Source organism: Spermophilus citellus (genome assembly GCF_964194105.1).
Source record: "Spermophilus citellus genome assembly, chromosome: 5".
Lineage (NCBI taxonomy): Eukaryota > Metazoa > Chordata > Mammalia > Rodentia > Sciuridae > Spermophilus > Spermophilus citellus.
In genome coordinates, this window is record NC_138186.1 from 114,478,638 (window position 1) to 114,505,482 (window position 26,845).

The following is a 26,845-nucleotide window of genomic DNA, read 5'->3' on the forward strand; positions in this document are numbered from 1 at the left end:
GTATCTCCAGTCTTTTTCATTTTGAGACAGGGTCTCACTGAATTGCTAAGGCTGCCTTTGCCTCTTAATAGCTGGGATTGTAGGCATGTGCCACCATGCCCCAAATATTGTGTAAATTCCATGTGATACCTGTATTTATAGCTCTGTAAACACTGTAGTCAGATGGAGATAGTAAGGAATCTGATTTTTACAGCACTCTGTAAATCTTTCTAGAGTAAGAAAGATTTCACATTTTTATCTCATTTTATTTGGTCCTTGGTGAGCCTGGAGATATTATATCCATTTTTACAGTAGAGGAAATTGAGGTTTAAAACAGTTCTTTTGTCAGCCTTCTTCAGTAACTTCAGAAGGATCTGAAAAGTTTTCTTTCCTTTCTTTGCTTCATTGACGTAAGATCGCTTTTATATGTAGCATTTATCCTAATCTTTTAGTAAATTAAGCATGTTTATTTGAATCTCATATCTTTACTCTCTAACTACACTATCCATGGATTTCAACACTGCATGTTTTTCCCAGTTTTTGTTCGTAGAACCTTCCTTCTAGGTGTGTTTCCCAGTGTCGAATTCAGATAGCATACAAGAATCTTAAAAACTTGAGAGTCCTTATAATGAATCATTTTACAATAGATGAAATGAGACATTATAATAGAAAGAAGCTTGGGTGAGCCTCTAGAGACCTGTGTTCTTATCTGCTTTACCACTGCCTGGCTTTCTGACTTTTGGAAATTTATTTAATGACTATGCACCTGATTTTCTTCACCCCCAAATGAATGTTCTTGTTTAGCAATGTCTCTGGAAGTACTGATATTTTGTGATTATATGTGTGAAATTGCACCTAGTTGTGAATTCTGATTAATTAAATGCCGGATGTATAAATTTTCAAAGAAACAGCAGAGTTGAACAAAACTCATCTTTATGTGTTAAGAATCTTAATGATGCTCACTCATAAAAGCCAAGAATCCAGTGGTTCTCTAAGAAGCCTAATGTAAGAGAATTGATTTTTAAAAAATGATGAAGTCCTTAAAGTATCATTTTTTTTCCCCTACAGAAACTATGAGAATTATTTCATCAAAGCACAGAAGGTGAGGCGCCTCATTGCCAATGATTTTGTGAATGTTTTTAACTCTGGAGTGGATGTCTTGCTAACCCCCACCACCCTGCGTGAGGCAGTACCATACTTGGAGTTTATCAAAGAAGACAACAGAACACGAAGTGCCCAGGATGATATTTTTACACAGGCTGTAAACATGGCAGGTGAGAGTCCCTCAAGAGTGTTGTGGTTTTCTTCAAATTCTTAGGCAGGTGCCCTGGTCTTCGATTTAGGTTCTAGCTAGATTGTTCCCATAAAGAAACAGCCTATCCTTCTGAAATACTTAGAAGTGTGTGTGCATGCATTCTTATGCACACAACCATATACACACACAAAAACACACACACCTTCTGAACCGATATGCTTTGTATTTTTTAACTTTTTTTTTTTTTTCTTTTTTTTTATTGGATGTTCACAACATTACAAAGCTCATGACAAATCATATTTCATAGATTAGAATCAATTGGGTTATGAACTCCCATTTTTACCCCAAATACAGATTGCAGAATCACATCGGCTACACATCACATTTTTACATACTGCCATATTAGTGACTGTTGTATTCTGCTACCTTTACTATCCTCTAATATCCCCCCTCCCCTTCCCTCCCATCTTCTCTCTCTACCCCATCTACTGAAATTCATTTCCCTCCATGTTTGTTATCCCATTCCCCTCGTAAACTCTTATATATAATTTTGTATAACAATGAGGGTCTCCCTCCATTTCCATGTGATTTCCCCTTTTTTTTTCTCCCTTTCCCTCCCGTCTCATGTCTCTGTTTAATGCTATTCTTTTCTTCCTGCTCAGCCTCACTGTTCTGCTCGTAGTTGCTCTCATTATATCAAAGAAGACATTTGGTATTTGTTTTTTAGGGATTGGCTAGCTTCACTAAGCATAATCTGCTCTAGTGCCATCCATTTCCCTGCAAATTCCGTGATTTTGTCATTTTTTAGTGCTGCGTAATACTCCATGGTATATAAATGCCACATTTTTTTTATCCATTCATCTATTGAAGGGCATCTGGGTTGATTCCACAGTCTAGCAATTGTGAATTGTGCTGCTATGAACATCGATGTGGCAGTATCCCTGTAGGGTGCTCTTTTAAGGTCTTCAGGAAATAGTCCGAGTAGGGCAATAGCTGGGTCAAATGGTGGTTCCATTCCCAGCTTTCCCAGGAATCTCCATACTGCTTTCCAAATTGGCCGCACCCGTTTGCAGTCCCACCAGCAGTGTACAAGAGTACCCTTTTCCCCACATCCTCGCCAGCACTCATTGTTCTTTGACTTCATCATGGCTGCCAATCTTACTGGGGTGAGGTGGTATCTTAGGGTGGTTTTGATTTGCATTTCCTTGACTGCTAGAGATGTTGAGCATTTTTTCATGTACTTGTTGATTGTTTGTATGTCCTCCTCTGTGAAGTGTTTGTTCATGTCCTTGGCCCAATTGTTGATTGGGTTGTTTGTTTTCTTATTGTCTAATTTTTTGAGTTCTTTGTATACTCTGGATATTAGGGCTCTATCTGAAGTGTGAGGAGTAAAAATTTGTTCCCAGGATGTAGGCTCCCTATTTACCTCTCTTATTGTTTCTCTTGCTGAGAAAAAAACTTTTCAGTTTAAGAAAGTCCCATTTGTTGATTCTAGTTGTTAACTCTTGTGCTATGGGTGTCCTATTAAGGAATTTTGAGCCCGTCCCCACAATCTGTAGATCGGAGCCAACTTTTTCTTCTATCAGACGGAGAGTCTCTGATTTGATATCTAGCTTCTTTATCCACTTTGAGTTGACTTTTGTGCGTGGCGAGAGGAGGGGATTTAGTTTCATTTTGTTGCATATGGATTTCCAGTTTTCCCAACACCATTTGTTGAAGATGCTATCCTTTCTCCATTGCATGTTTTTAGCTCCTTTATCAAATATAAGATAGTTGTAGCTTTGTGGATTAGTCTCTGTGTCCTCTATTCTGTACCATTGGTCCACCCACCTGTTCTGGTACCAGTACCATGCTGTTTTTATTACTATTGCTCTGTAATATAGTTTGAAGTCTGGTATCGCTATACCGCCTGATTCACACTTCCTGCTTAGAATTGTTTTTGCTATTCTGGGTCTTTTGTTTTTCCATATGAATTTCATGATTGCTTTATCTATTTCTACAAGAAATGCCATTGGGATTTTTATTGGCATTGCATTGAACCTATAGAGAACTTTTGGTAATATCGCCATTTTGATGATGTTAGTTCTGCCTAACCATGAACAGGGTATATTTTTCCATCTTCTAAGATTCTCTTCTATTTCTTTCTTTAGGGTTCTGTAGTTTTCATTGTATAGGTCCTTCACCTCTTTTGTTAGGTTGATTCCCAAGTACTTTATTTTTTTTGAGGATATTGTGAATGGAGTGTTTTTCCTCATTTCCGTTTCAGAAGTTTTGTCGCTGATATACAGAAATGCCTTTGATTTATGTGTGTTGATTTTATATCCTGCCACTTTGCTGAATTCATTTATTAGTTCTAGTAGTTTTTTTGTAGACCTTTTTGGGTCTTCTAGGTATAGAATCATGTCATCCGCAAATAGTGATAATTTAAGTTCTACTTTTCCTATTTTTATGCCTTTAATTTCTTTCGTTTGTCTAATTGCTCTGGCCAGTGTTTCGAGAACTATGTTGAATAGAAGTGGTGATAGGGGGCATCCCTGTCTTGTTCCAGATTTTAGAGGGAATGCCTTCAATTTTTCTCCATTCAGAATGATGCTAGCCTGAGGCTTGGCATAGATAGCTTTTACAATGTCGAGGTAAGTTCCTGTTATCCCTATTTTTTCTAACGTTTTGAACATAAAGGGATGCTGTACTTTGTCAAATGCTTTTTCTGCATCTATTGAGATGATCATATGGTTCTTCTCTTTAAGCCTATTGATGTGGTGAATAACATTTATTGATTTCCGTATATTGAACCATCCTTGCATCCCAGGGATGAATCCTACTTGATCATGGTGCACAATTTTTTTGATATGCCTTTGTATCCGATTCGCCAGAATTTTATTGAGGATTTTTGCATCTAGGTTCATTAGAGATATTGGTCTGTAGTTTTCTTTCTTTGAGGCGTCTTTGTCTGGTTTCGGAATCAGGGTGATGTTGGCCTCATAGAATGAATTTGGAAGAGCTCCCTCTTTTTCTATTTCCTGAAATAACTTGAAAAGTATTGGTATTAATTCTTCTTTAAAGGTTTTGTAGAACTCCGCTGTATACCCATCCGGTCCTGGGCTTTTCTTGGTTGGAAGTTTTTTAATTGCTTCTTCTATTTCATCTATTGATATTGGTCTGTTTAGGTTGTGAGTTTCCTCCTGGCTCAGTCTGGGCAAATCATATGACTTAAGGAATTTATCGATGTCTTCACTTTCTTCTATTTTATTGGAATATAGGTTTTCAAAATAATTTCTAATTGTTTTCTGTATTTCTGAAGCGTCTGTTGTAATATTGCCTTTTTCATCCCGTATGTTAGTGATTTGAGTTCTCTCTCTTCTTCTCTTCGTTAGTATGGCTAGGGGTCTGTCGATCTTGTTTATTTTTTCAAAAAACCAACTTTTTGTTTTGTTAATTTTTTCAATAGTTTCTTTTGTTTCAATTTCATTGATTTCTGCTCTGATTTTAATTAGTTCTTGCCTTCTGCTACATTTGTTATTGTTTTGCTCTTCCTTTTCTAGGGCTTTGAGATGAAGTGTGAGCTCATTTATTTGTTGGTTTTTCCTTTTTTTGAGGAATGACCTCCAGGCGATGAATTTCCCTCTTAAAACTGCTTTCATTGTGTCCCATAGATTCCGATATGTTGTGTCTGTATTTTCATTTATCTCTAAGAATTTTTTGATTTCCTCCTTTATGTCTTCTATAACCCATTGATCATTTAGTAACATATTGTTCATTGTCCATGTGATGTAGGATTTTTCCTTCCTTCTTTTATCATTGATTTCCAGTTTCATTCCATTATGATCTGATAAAGTGCATGGTATTATCTCAACCCCTTTATATTTACTGAGGGTTGCCCTATGGCATAATATATGATCTATTTTTGAGAAGGTTCCATGTGCTGCTGAGAAAAAAGTATATCCACTTGATGATGATTGATATATTCTATATATGTCAGTTAAGTCTAGGTTATTGATTGTGATATTGAGGTCAATAGTTTCTTTATTCAACTTTTGTTTGGAGGATCTGTCCAATGGTGAGAGAGGTGTGTTGAAGTCACCCATGATTATTGTGTTGTGGTCTATTTGATTCTTGAACTTGAGGAGAGTTTGTTTTATGAACGTCGCAGCACCATTATTTGGTGCATAAATATTGATAATTGTTATGTCTTGTTGGTGAATGGTTCCTTTTAACAGTATATAATGTCCTTCCTTATCCCTTTTGATTAACTTAGTCTTGAAGTCGATTTTATTCGATATGAGAATGGCCACACCTGCTTGCTTACGAGGACCGTGTGCTTGGTATATTTTTTCCCAACCTTTTACCTTGAGCCTGTGTATGTCTTTTCCAGTCAGATGTGTCTCCTGGAGGCAGCATATCGTTGGATTTGTTTTTTTAATCCATGTTACCAGCCTATGTCGCTTTATTGGCGAGTTTAAGCCATTAACGTTTAGAGTTACTATTGATATATGGTTTGTACTTCCTGCCATGTTTGATTATTTATCTCTTTTTTTTTCCCTAATTTAGTTTGTTTCTCCATGATTAGCTTTCCTCCCATCCTCTGTCTTTACTGAGGCACTTCCCGCTGATGGTTTTGGTTATTGTTTTCCATTTCTTCCTCGTGTAGAGTTTTGCTCAAGACGCTTTGCAATGCTGGTTTTCTGGCTACAAATTCTTTTAGCTTTTGTTTATCATGGAAGATTTTTATTTCGTTGTCGTATCTGAAGCTTAATTTTGCTGGATACAGGATTCTTGGTTGGCATCCATTGTCTTTCAGTGTTTGAAATACATTGTTCCAGGATCTTCTCGCTTTCAGCGTCTGTGATGAAAAATCCGTTGTCAACCTTATTGGTTTACCCCTAAATGTAATCTGCCTCTTTTCTCTTGTAGCTTTTAATATTTTCTCTTTGTTCTGTATATTGGATAGCTTCATAACAATGTGTCTTGGCGTTGGTCTATTGTGATTTTGTGTGCTCGGTGTCTTGTATGCATCTACAATTTGTATATCTGTTTCCTTTTTTATTTCTGGAAAGTTTTCTGTAATTATTTCCTTCAGTACGTTATCCATTCCCTTGGCATGAATCTCTGTGCCCTCCTCAATCCCGATGACTCGTAAGTTTGGTTTTTTTATGTTATCCCAAATCTCTTGGATGTTTTTCTCATGATTTTTTACCAGCCTATCTGAGTTGGCTAGACTCTTTTCAAGGTGATATATTTTGTCTTCATTATCTGACGTTCTGGCTTCTACTTGCTCCACTCTGTTAGTGATACTCTCGATTGAGTTTTTTATTTGGTTTATCGTTTCCTTCATTTCTAGAATTATTGTTTGATTTTTTTTTATAATCTGTATCTCCTGATAAAGATGCTTAACTTCTTCTTTTATCTGTTTTTGTAATTCATTTTCAATGTGATCTTTAAGGTTCCTTTCCATCTGTCTAAGATGTTCCTTGAGTTCTTTATATGGCCATTTTTCTGATGACTCCAGGTCCTCCTGAATATTTAGGCTGTCTTTCATTGTTTGTACTCCTTTTCTTCCTTGCTTTTTTATGCTCATGATACTTCTTGTTCTGTTTGACTGTTGAGTTACTGTTTACTCTTATAAGTTTATTTGATGCTTGGGGGGAGAGGTATTAGAAGGGAAGGGAAGAAATCATAATTTCCGGCAGGTCTCTTTTCAGCGGAATTTTGCTCGAAGTTCATCGGTAGGTAGAATCTGAGTGTATTAATGGATCTTTTGATCCCGTTGCTTTGGAGATACTGAACGTGCTGCTTCCTTGCCGGCCGCCATCTTAGGTCCCTCCGTGAATTCTTCACTTAGCATGATATTCTCCAGTTTCATCCATTTACCGGTCCACGGTCCCACCGCCGGCGCCGGAGCGGCGCTCGCAGCTCCAACGTCCCGCCGAGCCGCCCAGCTTGTGCACTTGATAGACAGCTGTGCGGCTGCACAGAGGCAAGCTCCCTGTGCCTGCTGGGGAGCCTCAAGGGGCCATTTCCAGTTTCAATTCTGCGGGATGTAGTAAAGCCTGGGCCGCGTCAGGGACGTTGGATTGCCAGAGCTCCAAGGCTCCCCCTGGCTGCGAGCCCTCTGCCCACACCAGGGCCCGCTGATAACAAAACCTATTTTTTAACTTTTATTTTGAAAATACTAAAACCTTCAAAAAGTGAAAAATGATGATGTAATGAACATTGATATGCCGTTCTCCAGGATTCATCCTTGTTAACATTTTACCTCATTTTCTTTCTCTGTCTGTACACACACACACACACACACACACACACACACCTTTTAACTGAATCATTTTGAAAGTTTCAGATATCATGACACTTCACTCCTAAATAAGTTAGCATGAATCTTCTAATAATAAAGACATTCTACATAACCACAATTCCATTGACACACCTCAGAAAACTAACAATTCAGTAATAATCTGATTATACTTCTTATTCACATTTTCCTAGTTGTACCAAAAAAATATTTCATATATTGTTTTTTCCCTGGTCATATTGTATTTGTTTACGATAATCTTTTTAAAATCTAGAGCATCACCCGCCCCGTGTCTGATGTTTTTACAACCATATCAGGCTCTGTTATACAAATTTTTTTCAATCATCAAACATGTAGAAAACTTAAGAAAAAGGAAAGTCTATTTTATTTACCCACATTTCTGGTGTCTACAATTAGTCTTCCTTCCTAAAGTATGAAGATTCTTTTAACACATTCTTCCTGTTTAGAGAAATTGTTTGAGCCATTCTTTTAAGATAGTTCCTGGGGCTGGGGATGTGGCTCAAGCGGTAGCGCGCTTGCCTGGCATGCGTGCGGCCCGGGTTCGATCCTCAGCACCACATACCAACAAAGATGTTGTGTCCGCCGATAACTAAAAAATAAATATTAAAAAAAAAAATTCTCTCTCTCTCTCTCTCTCTCTCTCTCTTCACTCTCTCTTTAAAAAAAAAAAAAAAAAAAAAAAAAAAGATCCTGATGGAGCAGATTGTCTCAGATTTGCAAAAATGTCTTAATTTCCCTTTCACTTTTGCAGACTCTTTTGCAGGAATAGGATTCTGGTTCACTGGTTCTTAACGTTGGCACAAGAAAATGTCGTGCCACTTTCTTCTGTCCTGCTTAGTTTTTAATGAGAAATTATCCATCTTTAAAATGTTTTCTCTTAATAAGTTTTTTGTTTTTTTTGAAGAGTTCAGTCTACTTGTCCTATAGGATACCCTGTTCACAATCTGGATTTTGTCACATTGTTTCTTTCTAATTGGGTCAAGTTAAACATTTTGGGCACAAACAGTACACACTTTTCATATCAGGAAAGAGTTACTATTATTTTGTCCCACTTGGTTAAGTAGATAAGGTACGTTTTTCCTTTTATGATTTGTAAGCAACTTATGAAGTGATACTCTTGGGACCATGTGAATATCTTGTCCCCGATAATCTTGAACCCAGTTTTAGCATCCATTTATTAACTAGCAGATTTCTCTATATAAGAGCTTTCTTCTTTTTAAAAAACTGAATGTATTATAAACAGTTATTGTCATTGTTTTTGATACTTGAATTGTCCTAAATTTGGCCAATAGGGATCCCTTCAAGTTATAGGTGTTCTTTAAACCCTTTCCCATTTTTTAAAAAACTTTTTTTAATGGCATAACAGGATATTCTGTGATCTTGTACTTTTTCTGCTTCAAACCTGAAATTCAGACTACCCTGAGCTACTTTCTTATCTAATGGATGGGAAAAAATTCCAAAGCTCAACAACAAACTCTGTTGGCAAGACTGTAGGCAAAGAAGACGTATTTTTTCTGATGGGAATTCAAATTGGAACAGCTACTTTGAAGTGGAATTTCTAATAACATATTCATTTATCCTTTGATGAAGCAATCCCTCTTTATCTAAGAAACTTTCAAGAATAGCAAAAAGCATGTACACAATTATTGTATACTGGGGCATTATATGAAATAGCTGAATATTAAAAACAACCTAAATGCCCAATCATAGAAGACTGGTTGAATGAATTATGGCAAAACCATATAGTGGAATCCTATACAGGTATAAAAAAGGAATGAAGGTCTCTATAAACTGAAAGAATGATTTCTAAGACCCATTATTAAGTAAAGAAAGCATTGTGCAAAATACAGAGTATAGTATTTATTTTTTTAAACTTTATTCTGCTTTTATCTCCTAGCACTAGAAAATAGAAGATGTCTCTTGTTTCTTAAGATGGAGAATTAATCAACTAATGGGTTTCTTCTTTTCCTCAGGATTACCTGCAGTGAATGTCCCTATGGCCCTCTCAAGCCAAGGGTTGCCAATAGGACTGCAGTTTATTGGACGTGCATTTTGTGATCAGCAGCTTCTTTCAGTCGCTAAATGGTTTGAAAAACAAGTACAGTTTCCTGTTATTCAACTTCAGCAGCTCATGGATGATTGTTCATTAAGCCTTGAAAATGAAAAGTTAGCTTCTGTTTCTCTGAAACAGTAACAATAAATGTATCATGCAAATTAAAATGACTTAAAGATTCTAACTCAAGAGAATCAAATGATTCTAGAATCAAATGATTCTAGTAATTAGGTTCATTGTCAACATAGTCATTGCCTGGAATCATTTTTAAAATTCCTCTGATGTAATTAATTAATTATAATAATCTGTCTACATTTATTAAATATCTGATAAGTGTAAAGTACAGGATTTCTACTATAACACCAGATATATATTCCTGAAAAACAATACATTCTGCAAAAATGTTCATTAAAAAGAACAGAATTTATAGTAAAAATAAGCTTAGGACAAAACCTCTCAAAACACGTATCTTTATAACTAAAGCACTAACAAAAACGGTAATTGTACCTCCGGAGATAACCTACATGACCTCTCCTCAAGCAGTAGAGGCTGCTTGAGGGAGCGTTAAAAACCACACAAAAGCAATCAAGCAATATGTTCTCTTTTGAGTACTGTAGAAAGCAGGTGGGAGAGAAGTTCTGCTCATAGGAGGAAGTGCAACCCGCCAGGACCCAGAGTCATGCAAAATTTTGGGGGATGCCTCTCTAGGGAGGAGCCCCAGGTGCAGACACTCCGTTTATTTCTCTAAGAATAGAACTAAAGTGACTGAGAATTTTTTTCCCTTTCTTTCTTACCGTTAAATTTTTACTTCTGCTATCCCAGAGCCTGTGCTTAGAAGCCAGAACAACTCCGTGCTGTGTTGAGTTTATTCTATTTACTGATCACACCTGAGCTTGTTGAGATCTTAGAAACATTTGTTGTAATCTATCAGACCATATTGGACTAGAAAGCTGGTAATGGCGGAGCATGGTTTTAGTGAGATTCAAAATGTGTAAACATCTGAAACACTTGCAGATCATCTGGTGAGGATGCCAAAGAGGCCCTGGCAAGAGCCTGCTTTACCCAGATTCTCTCTTCCCCATAGTTTCCTAACCCTCTTGACTGTCTTTATAAATTTTCTCTATTTCTCTTGAGCCCAAAGAGACTTAATGGAGATTTGTATTCAGTATTTGTGCATATCTAATGGAAACCAATGTCTACTCACTGTGAAGCTTCATTTTTAGATATCTTTATTTTTGCTAGGACACCGCTGTCGTCTCAGGTTGATCAGACTTCCTGACTTGGCACTTACATATTTTTTGATAAATGTAGAAAACTGAATTATTTAATAAAGTCACTTTATTAAGAAAAATTATTTTCTAAATATAAAGTCCATGAGGAAAAAAATAAGAGAACCACTAGAACATTTTATCAAAGGAATTTGATCTGCCTGTAACTTCTTATTAATAGTTTTCCCCTCCCTGAGATCCTCTCACTATCAAATGATCTGATAAACACACACACACACACACACACACACACACACACACACACTTTTTAAGCTGGGTTCTCTATATTACTGATTTTGACTCCAAATCCCTGAAAGAAGAAGTCCATAACAGAGAAAATTACATTGTAGTTGGCTCTCCATATCCATGGGTTCCTCCTCTCCAGGTAAATCTAACCATGGGTCAAAAATACTCAGAAAAAAAGAATTTTAGAAAGTTCCAAAAAGCTGAACTTGAAAGCTTTGGCTTGCATGGAGTACTTCACTGAATCCATGCAAATAAAGTGACAGGACATATAATCTAAAGATGATTTAATATACGTAGGGTGGTTTTTGTCGATTAAAAGCATCTTGGACATTTTATATAAGGGACTTGAGATCTGTGAGTTTTGGAATCTGGTGATCCTGGAGCCAGTCTACCTGAGACACTGAGGAAGCCATCTAGTTGAAGGAGTTAATATGATGTAAAATGCAAACAAATAATCTTTGTCCCAATCTATTTTTAATGTATGTGTAATTTGAAATGAAAAATCTTCAAAGAATATTTACTGTTGTTCCCATATCTCAACTTGAGCTGATGATTTGAATCTGTAAACAGGGAAGTGCAACATTTACTGTTCACATGTAATAATATCAAACTAGTATGAAAGATACCTAATTTGTGTCTCTCCTCCATCTTGACCCTAAATCTAGTAGACCTCATTTTGCCAAGTCACTGGAAATTCAAGTGACAAAAATTCTGTGCTTCACCTAATTAACCCCTGAAATTGTCAGCAACAGAGTGCTTCTGGAAGGTAAAGGTGGCTTCAAGTGTAAGATGAATATTGTTAATAAGACCAAATGAAGCAGACAAACAGAAAAGAGGGAAAGTTATGCCAGGGTAAAAAAATGTGGTGCAGTCACAGAACTTGGCATTCTGATACCACACAGAGTCAGAGGAGCAAATGAGAAAACCAGTGTTCCCTGTCAAGCCAGGCGAACTGTTACCAAGAAGATCACTTGAAACCAGGAGGTGGAATGTTCCCTTTGAATGCCTATTTGACATCACATCCTTTGTTATGACAATGAGCTTGGGCCATCTAGAAAAAGGCAGGATAGTACAGGAGAAGAGTTTCTTTTTAAAAAAAAAAAAAAGTTTCTATTAGGAAATAAACTGTAACTTCTGACATAAGCAAGTATCTTCAGAATTTTAGAATCACCTGAAGGACAGTGAAAAGAAGAGGGTTGGTTCCAGTTTTTCAATCAGTAGACTCAGCAAGCTTTGTCACATTTGAAGCAGGAAGTAAAATACTTTTTTTTTTCTTTTTACTGGTGATTAAACTCAGGGGTCCTCTACCACTGAACTAGATCTCCAGGTTTTTTATTTTATTTTTAATTTTGAGACAGAGTCTAGCTAAATTGCCAAGGTGGGCCTCAAACTTGCAGTCCTCCTGCCTCAGCCTCCATAGTTTCTGGGATTACAGATGTGCCTCCCTGCACCCAGTGACAAATAATATAATCTTAAAACTAGCTTTTATTGTAAACATTTATTAATTACTCTAACCTCCTCTCTTTTCTTCAGATATAATTGTCTATACCAAGCTGAATCCATGTTAAGTAAGCGTTGGGTACAGTTTATTCACTGTGTTCAGAAACATCAGAAGCAGTTTAATAAAGAAGGCCTTCCTCTGTTAGTTCATAACTGAAGCAGCATGTACACTAGAACAGAAACTGAAATTTTGATAAAAGCAAATAATACAAGAAAAATCCAGCCAACATTAGGTAAAAGTAATTACTACAGGGTTTTATAGAGGCTTTTAAAATTTACTTTTCTTTATACTTCCATGGGATATAAATCCACAATGATTTTAGGCAGTTTCTTAAAAATGTTATTATGAAGGTATAAAAGTGAACAGTTGGAGGAAATCAGTGAAGCAAAGCAATAGTAAAGGTGAGGAAGAAGTTTATACTTCTTGGTTATAAAACCAGGACAAAGATGAAAAGCAAAAACGCTTGTGAAGGTGCCTATGCAGATGCTAAGGCTGTAGTGTGATAAAATGGGGCATTTCTACTGGGGTAAACTCACTAGATTTAAAAATCAGACAAACCCAAGTTTGAATCCTATTACTGCCATTTGTGAGCTGTGTAACTTAGCTTTAGTATCTTCATCTGTAAAATAAAGGTAACATCTCTTCCATGGAGTAAGATTAAATTTAAATGGTGCTCTCGAAGTACCTGGCATGATCCCGGACAAAACAGGCAGTCAATAACTTGAAGCTATACATCAGTGCATGCAATCATGAATTTAACTCATTTTCTTATAGAGATCTTATGGTAAACTAATGGCATATGACACTCCTGTAATTTACTAAATGCCTTTCTAGAGACCAACCTCCCCAGTGATTTGGCTTCCTTTGAAGATAAAGTTTAAAATATCTGAAAGAACTGCAGGACTGCACTTTTTTTTTTTTTTTTTTTTTTTTTTTTTTTTTTTTTTTAGTATTTTCCATGAACTTTTGATTTAAAAAATAGGCTACCGATCTGGAGGTCTTCAACAGCACTTGGACTCTGACAACCAAATGAAGCGTGGGATTGACTGGCTCCTTTAAGAACACAGACCCTGCTGGGCTCAAGCAGTAGAGCGTTTGCCTGGCTTGAGCAAGGGTTTAACCCCCAGTGCTGCAAAAAGAAAATAGGAAGTTTTTCAAAAAGATAAAAGGAAGTGTCTTCAAAAATCGCCACACCATATTTCTGTGGGGAACTTTTTATTTATTTATTTGTAATGGGGATTGAACCCAGGGGTGTTCTACCACCCCAGCCCTTTAATTTTCTTTTTAGACATAGTCTCAGTAAGTTGCTCAGGATGGACTCGAACTTAAGATCCTCCTGCCTCAGCCTCCTGAGTCACTGGGATTACAGGTGTGTGCAACTGTGCCTGACAGGAAAATGTTTTTGACAGAGCCAAGTTATTCCTCATAAAAATCAGTTTCATTCCAACATGCAGTCAGATAATTAAGGCTCCCAAATACTGTATCTCAGCTGTAATTATTTTAATAAGGGAAAATTGTAAGGTAGATGGTACGAGCGGCCCACTTGTGCATCCATCAAGAAAAAGAAGTTAATGAATTACCCAGGGGACATCTAATTGTAAGCAATTTCACTCCTTGGTGTGGCTTCCTAGATAAATTAGTTGCAAGATGGGCCTGCAGGTTATCTACTCACCAAAATGATAACTGACAATGTTAGCAAGTTCTCTTAGCAGGACCGACTATCTATAGAAGCTAATCATACATAATGCTTATCATTCTGCTTTGTGTGATGAGTTCACACATCTAAATTATCCAAAACTGGTTTCAAGTCATTAGCATACAAACTAAAAGGAAGTAAGGCTAGAATTCAGAATTTGAAGACTTACCAAGAATCCCGGATATTCTAATTCTAATACAGTATCAGAACCATTCTAAAGGCAAGCATGTAAAAAATCTACGTCTTTTAAAATTATGTGCAAATTATTTTCTTAGGATGCTACTTTATTTCTCCATGGAAACAGCCACTAGAATGCAGGTAATTGGTGCAGAATTTAGATAGTGCTAATGGTAAAAGAAACGAGATACTAAAAGTGAAAATCAGGAAAAAAAATAGAGCTTAATTGGATTGGAGGATACAGGAGAAAGAAGGGAGTAAAGAATGATTTTTATCCCGGGAAATGTTCACAACTTGATAAATGATGTTACCGTTAATAAAAAGGGAAAGAAAGCAAGAATAATTTGTAGGTGCTGAAGATGAATTCTATAACCAATGGAAATGCCAATAGGGAGAATAGGCAATTAAGTAAGATGGTGTTTGGGGAATCAAGGGGTAGATAATGAAGTCTTTATATTGGGTTTTTTTCTCCCCAATGTTTTATTCAAAAGTTTCACAAATAATGCAGTGAACACCCACACACCCACCACTTGTATTCTACTATTAACATTTTAAAATATTTGCTTTATCATGTGACTGTACCTCTATTCATCCATTAACCTACTTTATTATTTAAATATGTACCTCAAAGTACACTTTTCTAACTAGTATGGCATTCCTATTATTAACTTGAATTCAATAAGTTTATGGGTTTTTATGTGAAATTGATATACAGTAAAGTGCACAAATCTTAAACATACATTCCCTGAGTTTTGGCAGATGCACTCATCTGTTAACCCAAAGCCCTATCAATTCTGTCACCCTAGCAGATTTCCCGATGCCCTCTCCTATTAATCTCTTCCCTTGTCCCTCCAGAGGAAACCACCTCTTCCAGAAATTTTTCCCAGCACAATTTAGTTTTGCTTATTCTATATATAACTTTGTATATCATTATAAATGATTAGGGAATTGCAAGATTTCAGCTTTTGAATTTGATCTAAATTGTTTTATCAGGGTTTTCTTTCACTAATTACAAAGGCATGATGTGAAAGATTAGAGAGCGGAAAGATGAAAATCACTTGTTAGTTAGACAAAATAAATTTGACCGAATTTATTTGAGAAAAGAACAGTTCATGAATCAAGCAGCACTTGGAACCAGAAGAGGTCCGGAGGGCTCCACCTTGCAGCAGAGCACTGGGTTTCCAAAGGCTGAACCCAGAAGCAAAGTGGGGAAATCACCTACCTGATGGCCTCCAGTGAGGCTTCTGCCTTATGTGGGCTTGGTATGGTGAAGCTTCTACCTTATTGGAGTATGTTCTGAAGGGAGATCCCTAATACAGAACTAGCTGACTGGTTGCCTGCAATTGGCTGAGGGTCTTTTTTTAAAATCAGGTTCATTGTAAGAATTGTTTCTGAGTTAAGTTCTTATATGCTTATTTAACAGCTCTGGGTACAGAAGGAACCCATGCCAAAGACCTTCCTGTGTTGATTAACATTGTGCATATATGGATGTAGTTATATGTATTTTATTGATAAAACTGGTGTCAGACTTAGCAGTTGTCCAACCGTCACCACTAGATTCCAGAACTTTTCCCTTACCCCACAAAGAAGATCCATACACATCAACAGTCACACCCCATGACCCTCTCCTCCTGGTTCCTGGCAACCTCTGATGTACTTTCTGTGTCTATGGATTTGCCTATTCCAGAAATTTTATACAAATGGAATCATTCAGCATGTGACTTTCTGTGCCTGGCTTATTTTGCTTAGCACAATTTGTTCCAGGTTCATCCACATTGTGGCATATATCAATTTCTCGTTTTTTAAGGCTGAGTAATATTCCAATGTGGACATATATTAGGGTTTATTCACCATCAGTTGATTGGCATTTAGATTGTTTCCAAGCTTTTACCATTAAGAATAATGCTGGGAATCAACCTAACAAAAGAGGTGAAAGACCTATACAATGAAAACTACAGAACCCTAAAAAGAGACATAGAAGAAGACCTCAGAAGATGGAAAAATATACCCTGTTCATGGATAGGCAGAACTAACATCATCAAAATGGTGGTATTACCAAAAGTTCTCTATAAGTTCAATGCTATCCCAATCAAAATCCCAACAGCATTTCTTGTAGAAATAGATAAAACAATCAGGAAATTCATATGGAATAATAAAAGACCCAGAATAGCAAAAACAATGCTAAGCAGGAAGTGTGAATCAGGCGGTATAGCGATACCAGACTTCAAACTATACTACAGAGCAATAGTAACAAAAACAGCATGGTACTGGTACCAAAACAGGCGAGTGGACCAATGGTACAGAATAGAAGACACAGTAACCAATCCGCAAAACTACAACTATCTTATATTTGATAAAGGGGCTAAAAGCATGCAATGGAGGAAGGATAGCATCTTCAACAAATGGTGCTGGGAAAACTGGAAATCCATTTGCATCAAAATGAAACTGAATCCCTTTCTCTCGCCATGCACAAAAGTTAACTCAAAATGGATCAAGGAGCTCGATATTAAATCAGAGACACGGCGTCTGATAGAAGAAAAAGTCGGCTATGATCTACATACTGTGGGGTCAGGCTCCAAATTCCTCAATAGGACACCCTTAGCGCAAGAGTTAACAACCAGAATCAACAAATGGGACTTACTCAAACTAAAAAGTTTTCTCTCAACAAAAGAAACAATAAGAGAGATAAACAGGGAGCCTACATCCTGGGAACAAATCTTTACTCCACACACTTCAGATAGAGCCCTAATATCCAGAGTATACAAAGAACTCAAAAAATTAGACAATAAGATAACATATAACCTAATCAACAAATGGGCCAAGGACCTGAACAGACACTTCTCAGAGGAGGACATACAATCAATCAACAAGTACATGAAAAAATGCTCAACATCGCTAGCAGTCAGAGAAATGCAAATCAAAACCACCCTAAGATACCATCTCACTCCAGTAAAGATTGGCAGCCATTAAGAAGTCCAACAACAACAAGTGCTGGCGAGGATGCGGGGAAATGGGTACACTTGTTCATTGTTGGTGGGACTGCAAAATGGTGCAGCCAATTTGGAAAGCAGTATGGAGATTTCTTGGAAAGCTGGGAATGGAACCACCATTTGACCCAGCTATTCCCCTTCTCGGTCTATTCCCTAAAGACCTAACAAGAGCATGCTACAGAGACACTGCTATATCGATGTTCATAGCAGCACAATTCATGATAGCAAGATTGTGGAACCAACCTAGAAGCCCTTCAATAGATGAATGGATTAAAAAAATGTGGCATTTATACACAATGGAGTATTACTCTGCAATAAGAAATGACAAAATCATAGAATTTGGAGGGAAATGGATGGCATTAGAGCAGATTATGCTAAGTGAAGCTAGCCAATCCTTAAAAAACAAATGTCAAATGTCTTCTTTGATATAAGGGGAGTAACCAAGGACAGGGTAGAGACGAAGAGCTGGAGAAGAAGATTAACATTAAACAGGGATGATAGGCGGGAGGGAAAGTGAGAGTTAAGGGAAATTGCATGGAATTGGAAGGTGAGCCTCAGGGTTATACACAACTACATATAAGAGGAAAGGAGGAGTAGGAGAAAAATTATATAAGTGGAAGAAACGATTTATAGTAGAGGGGGTGGAGAGAGAGAAGGATAGGGGAGGGGAGGGGAGGGGTGAGGGGACAGTGGAGAATGGGATAGACAGCAGAATACATCAGTCACTAGAAAGGCAATTTGTAAATCAATGGAAATGTAACTGATGTGACACAGCAATCTGTATACGGGGTAAAAATGGGAGTTCATAACCCACTTGAATCAATCTGTGAAATATGGTATATTAAGAACTATGTAATGTTTTGAACAACCAACAATAAAATAATTAAAAAAAAAAAAAAAAGAATAATGCTGCTCGGCTGGGGTTGTGGCTCAGTGGTGGAGTGCTTGCCTCACATGCATGAGGCAGTAAGTTCAAACCACAGCACCACATAAAAATAAAATAAAGATATTGTGTTCACCTAAAACTAAAAAATAAATATATTTTTTTAAAAGTATGCTGCTGTTGTAACAGTGCCCCAATGAAATTAAAAGTCCCAAGTTGTTTGCTCCCACAATTTACTAGTTGTTATTTTCTCAATGGGAGATTAAACACACACACACACACACACACACACAAAAAAAAAAAAAAAACTTGCCCACCAAGTATAGATGGTGGCAGCAAAGGTTGAAAAACAGGAACTGTGACCTCTTCTCTAATTACACAGCTTAACTAAGTCTACATGTGTATATTTCCCAGCTTTTGTTTTTATGAATTATAACCACTTTTTTAAGACCAGTGGAGACTGATTATCTTCTCCCCAGGTTTGTCCAAACTGCATTAAATTCATTTTTCCTTTTACATCATTTGCTTGTTTTTTTTTTTTTTGTTTTTTTTTTTTTGCAGGTGGGCAACTGAATCCAGCCAGCTGGAATAAGGCAGTTTCTCTGGCTTTGCTGCTAACACTACAGACATGTGTATACAAGTGTTCTGTGAACACATTTTCATTTTCTTGGATAGGTACTTAGGTGTGGAATTGCTGGATCACATGGTAACTCTGTATCTTTATTCTTTTCTTTTCTTTTTTTCTGTGCTGGGGAAGGCACTCAGAGCCTTATGCAAGCACCCTATTACTGAGCTATATCCCTTGGGCCATATATTTAGTTTTTCTGAAGAATTACCAAACTGTAGCATCATACATTCCCACCAATAATATATGAAACTCCCAGTTTGTTGACATCCTTGCCAGCACTTTTTGTTGTCTGGATTTATGATTCTACCCATCCCAGTGGGTATGAGTAGCAACTCACTGTGGTTTTGATTTGCTATTCTCTAATGACTAATGAAGTTGAGTATCTTTTCATGTGCTTACCAGACATTTATATTCTTAAGAGATTCCTTTGCTCATTTTAAAATTGGGTCGTCTTTTTACCGTTGCATTTAAGAAGTTTTTAAATACAGATGGCTCCCAACTTGGGATAATCCTCTTAATGATTTTCAACATTATGATGCTGTGAAGATGATATGATTCAGTAGATGATAGACCAAATTTTGATTTTGAGTATTTTTTTAATTTTGAACTTTCCTGGAGCTAGCGATAGGAACTATGCTCTTGAGCTTGTGCTCTCTCACTCTCCCCCTCTCCCCTACTCCCCCTGTCCCTGTCCCTGACCCTCTTCCTCTCTCTCATTGCTGGGCAGTGTGGGCAGTGGCAGTTAGCTGCAGCTCCCACTCCACCATGCAAACATTGGAGTGTTTCTGTCTGGAACGCTCAACTTCTATACAAGTGGTAGGCTTCCGCTAACATGTAGTTGAAGTTATGCTTATGAGAAGGGTGGGTGAAGAGAAAGATGTGAACTCACTTCCAGGCCCAATTTATTCATGCTACCTGAAAGTCTTTCTTTACCATCCATTCAAGAAAGCAAACCAGTTGGGCTGGGATATAGTTTAGTAGTACAGCACTTAGATTCTATCCTGAGCACCACAAAAAACAAGAGGATGAAAGAGAAAGCAGGCCCATGTCATAAGGACTGTGTTGCTAACTATGATGTTCAGTAAGTTATGTTTCCATGTAACAATATTTCCAATTTACAATGACTTTAATCAGGATGTAAACCCATCTTAAGTTGAGGAATGTGGGCGTTGTGTGTGTGTTTCAAATATAAATCCCCTATCAGATATATGGTTTGCAATTATTCTCATTCTATGAGATGTATCTTCACTTACTTAAAGATTTTTCTTAAAAGCTGGTAGAGTTTTTTTCTTTGGAAGAAGTTCATTGATCCATTTTTGCTTTTGTGGCTCTTGCCTTTCATGTCATATGCCAAATGTATCTGTAGTATATGCTAGTAAATGATATGAGGAAGGAATCTAACTTTTCAAGTACCAATCAACCCAATACCTATCCACACTATTTTTATAATCCAAATGCTTATTCCTACTTAAGTTTGATTTGGAGGCCACTGTTCCATCTATGTTGGTTTTTCTTAAGGTAACCCCAAAGTAGCCTGAGTGTAACATCCAAAATAAAAGTGATATCCACAGTTTTGCTTCTTCTACCTTTACAAAAGCAGGTATTTTGCACTCTAAAGGTTTTAGTAAATGTTGATAAAATTGAATTGAATTGGAAAAGAGTTGAAGGGAGAAGTGTGAATAGCACAGACCAGCCGACACTGTGCTCTCTTCTCATTCTCATTGTTCCATTTGTGCTGAGGTCACCTCTGCTCTTGCCCAAACTGCTCTTTCCGCATTTTCAATACAATCATAGTAATCATTGGTTTCCTTTATCAGATAGTTTGAGTTCTCTCCACTTTCAGAGCCTCAGTGGTAAGGTGGGATCTTGGGCCTCGTTCCAGCCCATGTGTTGTGAGTTAAGAATCTGGGTTGATGCCTTAGAATTTTCTTGTCTCCAGCAATGTTCAAAATGGTGGGTGCTCATTAGCCCAAGTTCCTGAGTCACTAAAGTTCACAGAGCTTCTCTGTCAATCCAATGGATAGCTAGCATCCAAGAAATAAAACAATTAAAAGCTTTTGTTTTAAGCCACTGAAATTTGGGAGGGAATATTGATAAAGCATAGCATAGTGCCTATCCTGACCAACACACCAATACCATCCTTCCTATGTCTCTTTGTTTGCTGGTCTTTCTTCTTTTGTTTTTGTTTATTATTTGTTTGTTTTGCAGGGCCTTATACATTCCAGGCAAGTGCTCTACCACTGGTCTGCTTTCTTGAGGGAGAAGTCAAGGAAGAGTTACAGGTAGAACATGAAGAAATTGGGCCTGGAAGTGAGATCCCTTGGTATCCTCACCCTTCTCACAGACACAACTCCAGTTACATGTTAGCGTAAGCCCTATGTAGAAGCTGAGTGCTTCAGAAGTACTCTAGTGTTCAGAAATTCCTGAAAAATTGATATTTCTGTAAAAAAATAAAGTGTTTTATTTAGTTCTATTGAAAATCCACAATTTACAGAGAAAGAGGCTGGATGTGTAACTCAGTGGCAAAGTACTTGCTTAGGATATATAAGATCCAGGATTCCATCCCCAGCACCAAGAAGAAAAGAAAAAAATCCTTAACTTACAGACAGGGAAAACAATAACAACATTCAACCCAGCCTAGAAAGATCACTGTAAAGAAATGTGAGAACTTGGGATATAACTCAGTGGTGGAATGCTTGTCCTCCATGCCAAGACCCTGGATTTGATTCCCAGCACTGAAAAAAAAAAAAAAAAAAAAAAAGAAAATGTGTGGGATTCATTTGATAAATTTGACAGATATGACAGAATCATACCGTTTTCAATCCAGTCCATGGCCTTCTATTTGGTGGACTTTTACAACCCCTAACAATTGTGATACATCCATCTTCCAAATACACTGAACACGGAGGCCTTAGCCCATTGGTACATGGTTTATGAGCAATTAATATTTTAAAAATAGGTATGTATATAATTTGGTAAATCACTTGGCAAACTGACATCTTAACCTAGAGTTTTTATAATACTAGAGCCTTCGTGATCATGACCCAGATGATATTAGAAAAAGAGAGGTTTAGCATCATGTGTCAAAGAGTTTCAATGCACACTGGCTTTTTGTTTTGCTAGATGATTAATTAGATTTTTTTCTTCTAGAAGAAACAATAGAGCTAAGTATTTCAAAGGAAATTTAAGTTCATCCCTTCAACTCTGTATGAAACATAAAGCCTCCTGGTGTGAAGGCACTTTTACTGAGAAAAGATCATATGTTTTGAGGCATAATGAATTTCCAGTGTGAAATAATTACTAGTGAAAAGTTAAAACTGCTATAAAATTAACTTTGAAATTAACCTACCAGCTAAATTAACTGCCATCCTTATAAGCAGGTAACTTGAAATATTAGTTAAAATATCATGTGCTATTTTTTTAATATTTATTTTTTAGTTTTCAGTGGACACAACATCTTTTTTTTATTTTTTATGTGGTGCTGAGGATGGAACCCAGTGCCCCACGCATGCCAGACAAGTGCGCTACCGCTTGAGCCACATCCCCAGCCCCCTCATGTACTATTTTTATGAGAGCCTCAGTGGTAAGGTGTTTCCAAGCATAAATATTATTTTAAAATATATTTGATCAATCTTGTATAAATATTTTATCAAATGTCTATACCACATAAAAAGACTAAGCAAAAAGAAAAATACTAATATATTTACATAGAGATCAGTTGTTATCTCCTTTGTCCAAAATCCTTGCCTCTTCTTCCACCTTTGTGCGCACACACACACACACACACACACCACTTAGGAACTCTTCTCTCTTTTGCCATTGCTTCCCCAAAGAACCTTAACCTTACATATATCTGTCATGGGTTTTATTGCACTCTATTACACCTCTCTATTTTTTTCATTTTCTTTTTTGTAGTACTAGTGATTGAACCCATGCTAGCCAAGTGCTCTACCACTGAACTCTATTATTTTATTTGAGAACAGGGTTTTGCTAAATTGCCAAGCCTGGTCTTGAACTTATGATCCTCCTGCCTCAGTCACTTGAGTAGTGGGGATTATAGGCCTGCATCACTGTGCCTGGCTTGTATTAAATTTTCTTTTGAGATGATCCTATCTACCACACTACATACAAATTCTTCAAGGCAACAAAAAGTTCTTAGTTATTTTGTCTCTTTCAAGTCCCTTAAAATTTAAAAGGCAATTAATGTTTGTTGAATGATTTAATTAATCTCATGAAGTTGTTAATGTACCACTATTTCAATCAGACTAAAAGATACAAATAAATAAAAAGAAGTTGCTTTAATTGAGACTGAGCTGGTGGTATATGCCTATAATCCCAACTACTCTGGTGACTGAGGCAGGAGGATCACATGTTCAAGGCCAGCCTGAGCCATGCAGAAAAGCCCTGTCCCAAGATAAAAATTTTAAAAGGTCCAGTGGTGTAGCTCAGTGGTAGAGCACTTTCCAGACTTGTGCAAGGTCCTAGATTCAATCCCCAGTGCGTGCGTGCGCGTACACACACACACAGTTATGTTCAAGAGGTTAAGTTGTCACTTTCTGATTATATAATTGTGTGCCTGTGCCTGAAAGAGCCAAGAGAATTAACTAAAAAGGGTACAATTAATAGAAAACTTGAGTAATTGGCTGCTTACAAAATTCATGTTCATAAATCAATACGTATGCAAACAAGAACCTATTAGGGTTACCTTGTTAACACAGTAGACATTAGCCACATCTAGCTATTTAAATAAATTAAAATAAATAAAATTTAATATTTGGTTCATTAGCAACATTAGCCACATTTCAAATCCTTGATGGGCACTTGAAATTTGAGGGGAAATAGGTAATCTAAATCAATTTTGCACAGGCCATATGAAAAAAATAGTAAAAGTCAGGAAATTTCTAAAAAATCATAATCCTAATAAGGGGAAAATATCCTAAAAGATATTAAAACATGTTATAAGACAATAATAATTAAAATATTTCCACAGGCAGACATAAATAAAGCAATAAAAATTTCAGAAGTTTACTCCAACTCCCCAAAATTTTGGTTGTAACAGAGGCCTTTCAAATCAGTGGTAAAAGATGAATTATTCTGTTACTAACTTGGTAGCCATGTAGAAAAGTTTTTTGGATCCCTACCTCATTGCTTACTCCAAAATAAGTTCCAATGTAGCAAAGGTTAAAACATAAGAGAAATCTACATGTCAACAACAGAGATGTTGTAAGAAATACATTGTTAGGCAATTTTTTTTGTTCTGTAAACATCATCAAACTAAGATAGTTATGACATTACTAGTCAACATAACTATGGGATTATTGTCATATATTTGATTGTCATTGCCCTAAATATCATTGTGGGGCACATGACTGGATGTTACAGCATTGCTCGTAACAAAGATTAAAAACAAACTAAGTGCACTTTAATAATTTAGTGCATTATGGCATATCCCTTCCATTTAATACAATTTAGCCATTGGGAAAGAAATTTTGTAGCTGTATTATGTTCTGATATGGATTGAAGAAAAGTAGATATAGCAAGCTGACATTTGTGTAGAATCTATGTGCAGGCTTGTGCAGAAGATTTCTCTGGAAAGGGAAATACAAGGAATTTGTTTCCTCTATAGAGGAAAACTGGTAGCTCTGGGGCATGGTGAGAAGATGTGTTGGGGAAAACCAGTGTATTATTTTTCTTCTACTCTCATACCACAATACAAAGACTTCTGAGTCATTATGTATGGGAGTTTTCCCCACGTTGCAAACAAGCCATTAATTCAGCAGCAGCAGACTCAAGCTGAGTGTCCTCCATTTCAAGTCAGTTCTGACACTAGAGACCAAGTCCAATCCTTCAAGTTGAGGGCTTAGTTACATAAGTCAGAGAATGGGAGCAGGGACTTGGCACTCCTCCCTCCTGGACCCTCCAAGTGCTGAGCTGTCCAGAAATCTCTGAACCCTCTGGTTTGGGGTTCTTATGGAGACTTCATTGTATAGGAATGATTGCTGAGAATTCTGGGGGGTGGGGACTCAGCAAGCCTGTCTATTCAGATTCTCCCTCTGGGCAGCAGCATCCCTTCCTCTAGGGTATGGGGCAGGACCCCTGTGGTTTCTCTTCTGATCGACCATTGGACAAGGATAGATTAGAGAATTTCTTTATGGTGGGCTCCAAGACTACTTGGGGGAAAGAGTTTCTATGACCTGCCTCGAGGAAGGGAAATTCTAGTTCCCACAGTTGTCTTGGGGAGGGAGCCATAAGCCGGGAACCATGGTCAAAAACCAAAGAGTATATATCATAATGTCATGGAAGCAAACTTGATTTTCGGCGATCACTTTTTGTGCCATTGAATTTACACAATATATATGAATTAACTATTTTTAAAAACAAGTCAAATAGTTTATTTTAAAAACCAAACCCTGAAACTTATTTTTTTTTAAATTATATATCTTCCTTATTTTTACCCCTGCCCCAAGTTCATTAAGTTTTTTATATAAGCTGCTAAAAGCCTATGGGCAGTGATTTCAGGCTTCAGTGCAATAAACTTGTCTGGAAGGCTAGAATTTGGCAGGCTACTTAATAAGTGTTCAGCAAGTAATGGAGATCTGACATTAATGTACTTAGTGCTTGCTCAGATGTAATTTTATATTATTTAAAGAAGACAAAAAAGAAAGCAAACAAAAAATGTGTTCTTTGTTTTATACAAAAGCAAAGGGCCAAAATAGCCTATAGTGCAAAAACGAAAATGGGTGAAATGACAAATTACTGAATGAGTTCAGAGAATGCTCCATAGAGGAGTGCTTCTCAGAGTGGGTCTCAACTGTTCCCAGTGCTCTCCCCTGAATATAGTATACCATCAGCTTTTGGGATCCGTGAGTTCCAGATTCAATCAAGCATGGCTTAAATCAATCACGTATCAAAAATATTTGGAAAAAAGAATGTGTCTGTAGTGAATGTATACAGACTTCTTTCCTGTCATTCCCTAAACAATACAGCATAACTATTTGCATAGCATTTACATTGTTTTAGGTATTATAGAGATAAAGTTTACAGGCTATGTGCAAATACCATGCCATTTTGTAGGAGGGACTTGAGCATGATTTGGGGGGATCCTGATACCTGTCCCCCGTGGATACTGAGGAACATGTGTAGATGGTGCTTTCTGTGACTACCATTGCTAAGATCTTGCTGAGCCCCAGGCACCTCCTCCATCTATCTCACCACTTCTGTTTTGCTTTAAAGGTTCTAAACTTATACCAAACAATCTCCAGCAAAAGTCATTTAGCATTTACCCATAGAAATGGAATTGTCTAATTCCACCATTCACTGTTTGACAATTTAATTTTTTTAATATTTCATTGTCAATGGATCTTCATTTTATATATTTTTACATGGTACTGAGAATAAAACCCAGTGTCTCACACATGCTAGGCAGCCCAACAATTTAAATCTTTTAAAAGGCAGAATAACTGTTTAACACAAAGTTCTTGAAACCAGATGAAATTATTCTAGAGCAAGCTTATTTTCTAACAAAAAGTACCCTAGAAAACACTTGGATAAATACCTTCCCTGTTAATGCAATTTACCATAAATGATTTATTTTTATCAGCAGTTGTTTTAAGATTCTAGACAACTAACTGAAACACAAAGGAACTCTGTTGTTAATTGAATTCATTGTCCAGTATTTATATACAGATCTTATCTCTGAAGCACAGCCCCTTTGAGCCTCAGTTTCCTTATCCACCAAATGGGATAATGTCTGCTTTATTGACACTGTCGAATTACTATGAGAACTGAAGATGTGAACAGAATTTGAAAGACGTCCAACAGTTTTAAACTGACTATTATCATTCCTTATTTTAAAAGAA

General features: G+C 36.9%; 1 protein-coding gene across 1 annotated transcript in view; it reads left to right on the top strand.

The window, feature by feature from the left end:
* The window catches only part of QRSL1 (glutaminyl-tRNA amidotransferase subunit QRSL1), a 37,182-nt gene extending 27,418 nt beyond the window's left edge, over nt 1-9,764 (top strand). Inside the window, exons 10-11 of the mRNA XM_081296556.1 lie at nt 1,048-1,253; nt 9,518-9,764. Coding sequence (XP_081152682.1) covers nt 1,048-1,253; nt 9,518-9,738 — 427 coding nt within the window. The 3' untranslated portion in view covers nt 9,739-9,764. The remainder of the gene's footprint in view (nt 1-1,047; nt 1,254-9,517) is intronic.
* The last annotated feature ends 17,081 nt before the right edge of the window (nt 9,765-26,845 follow it).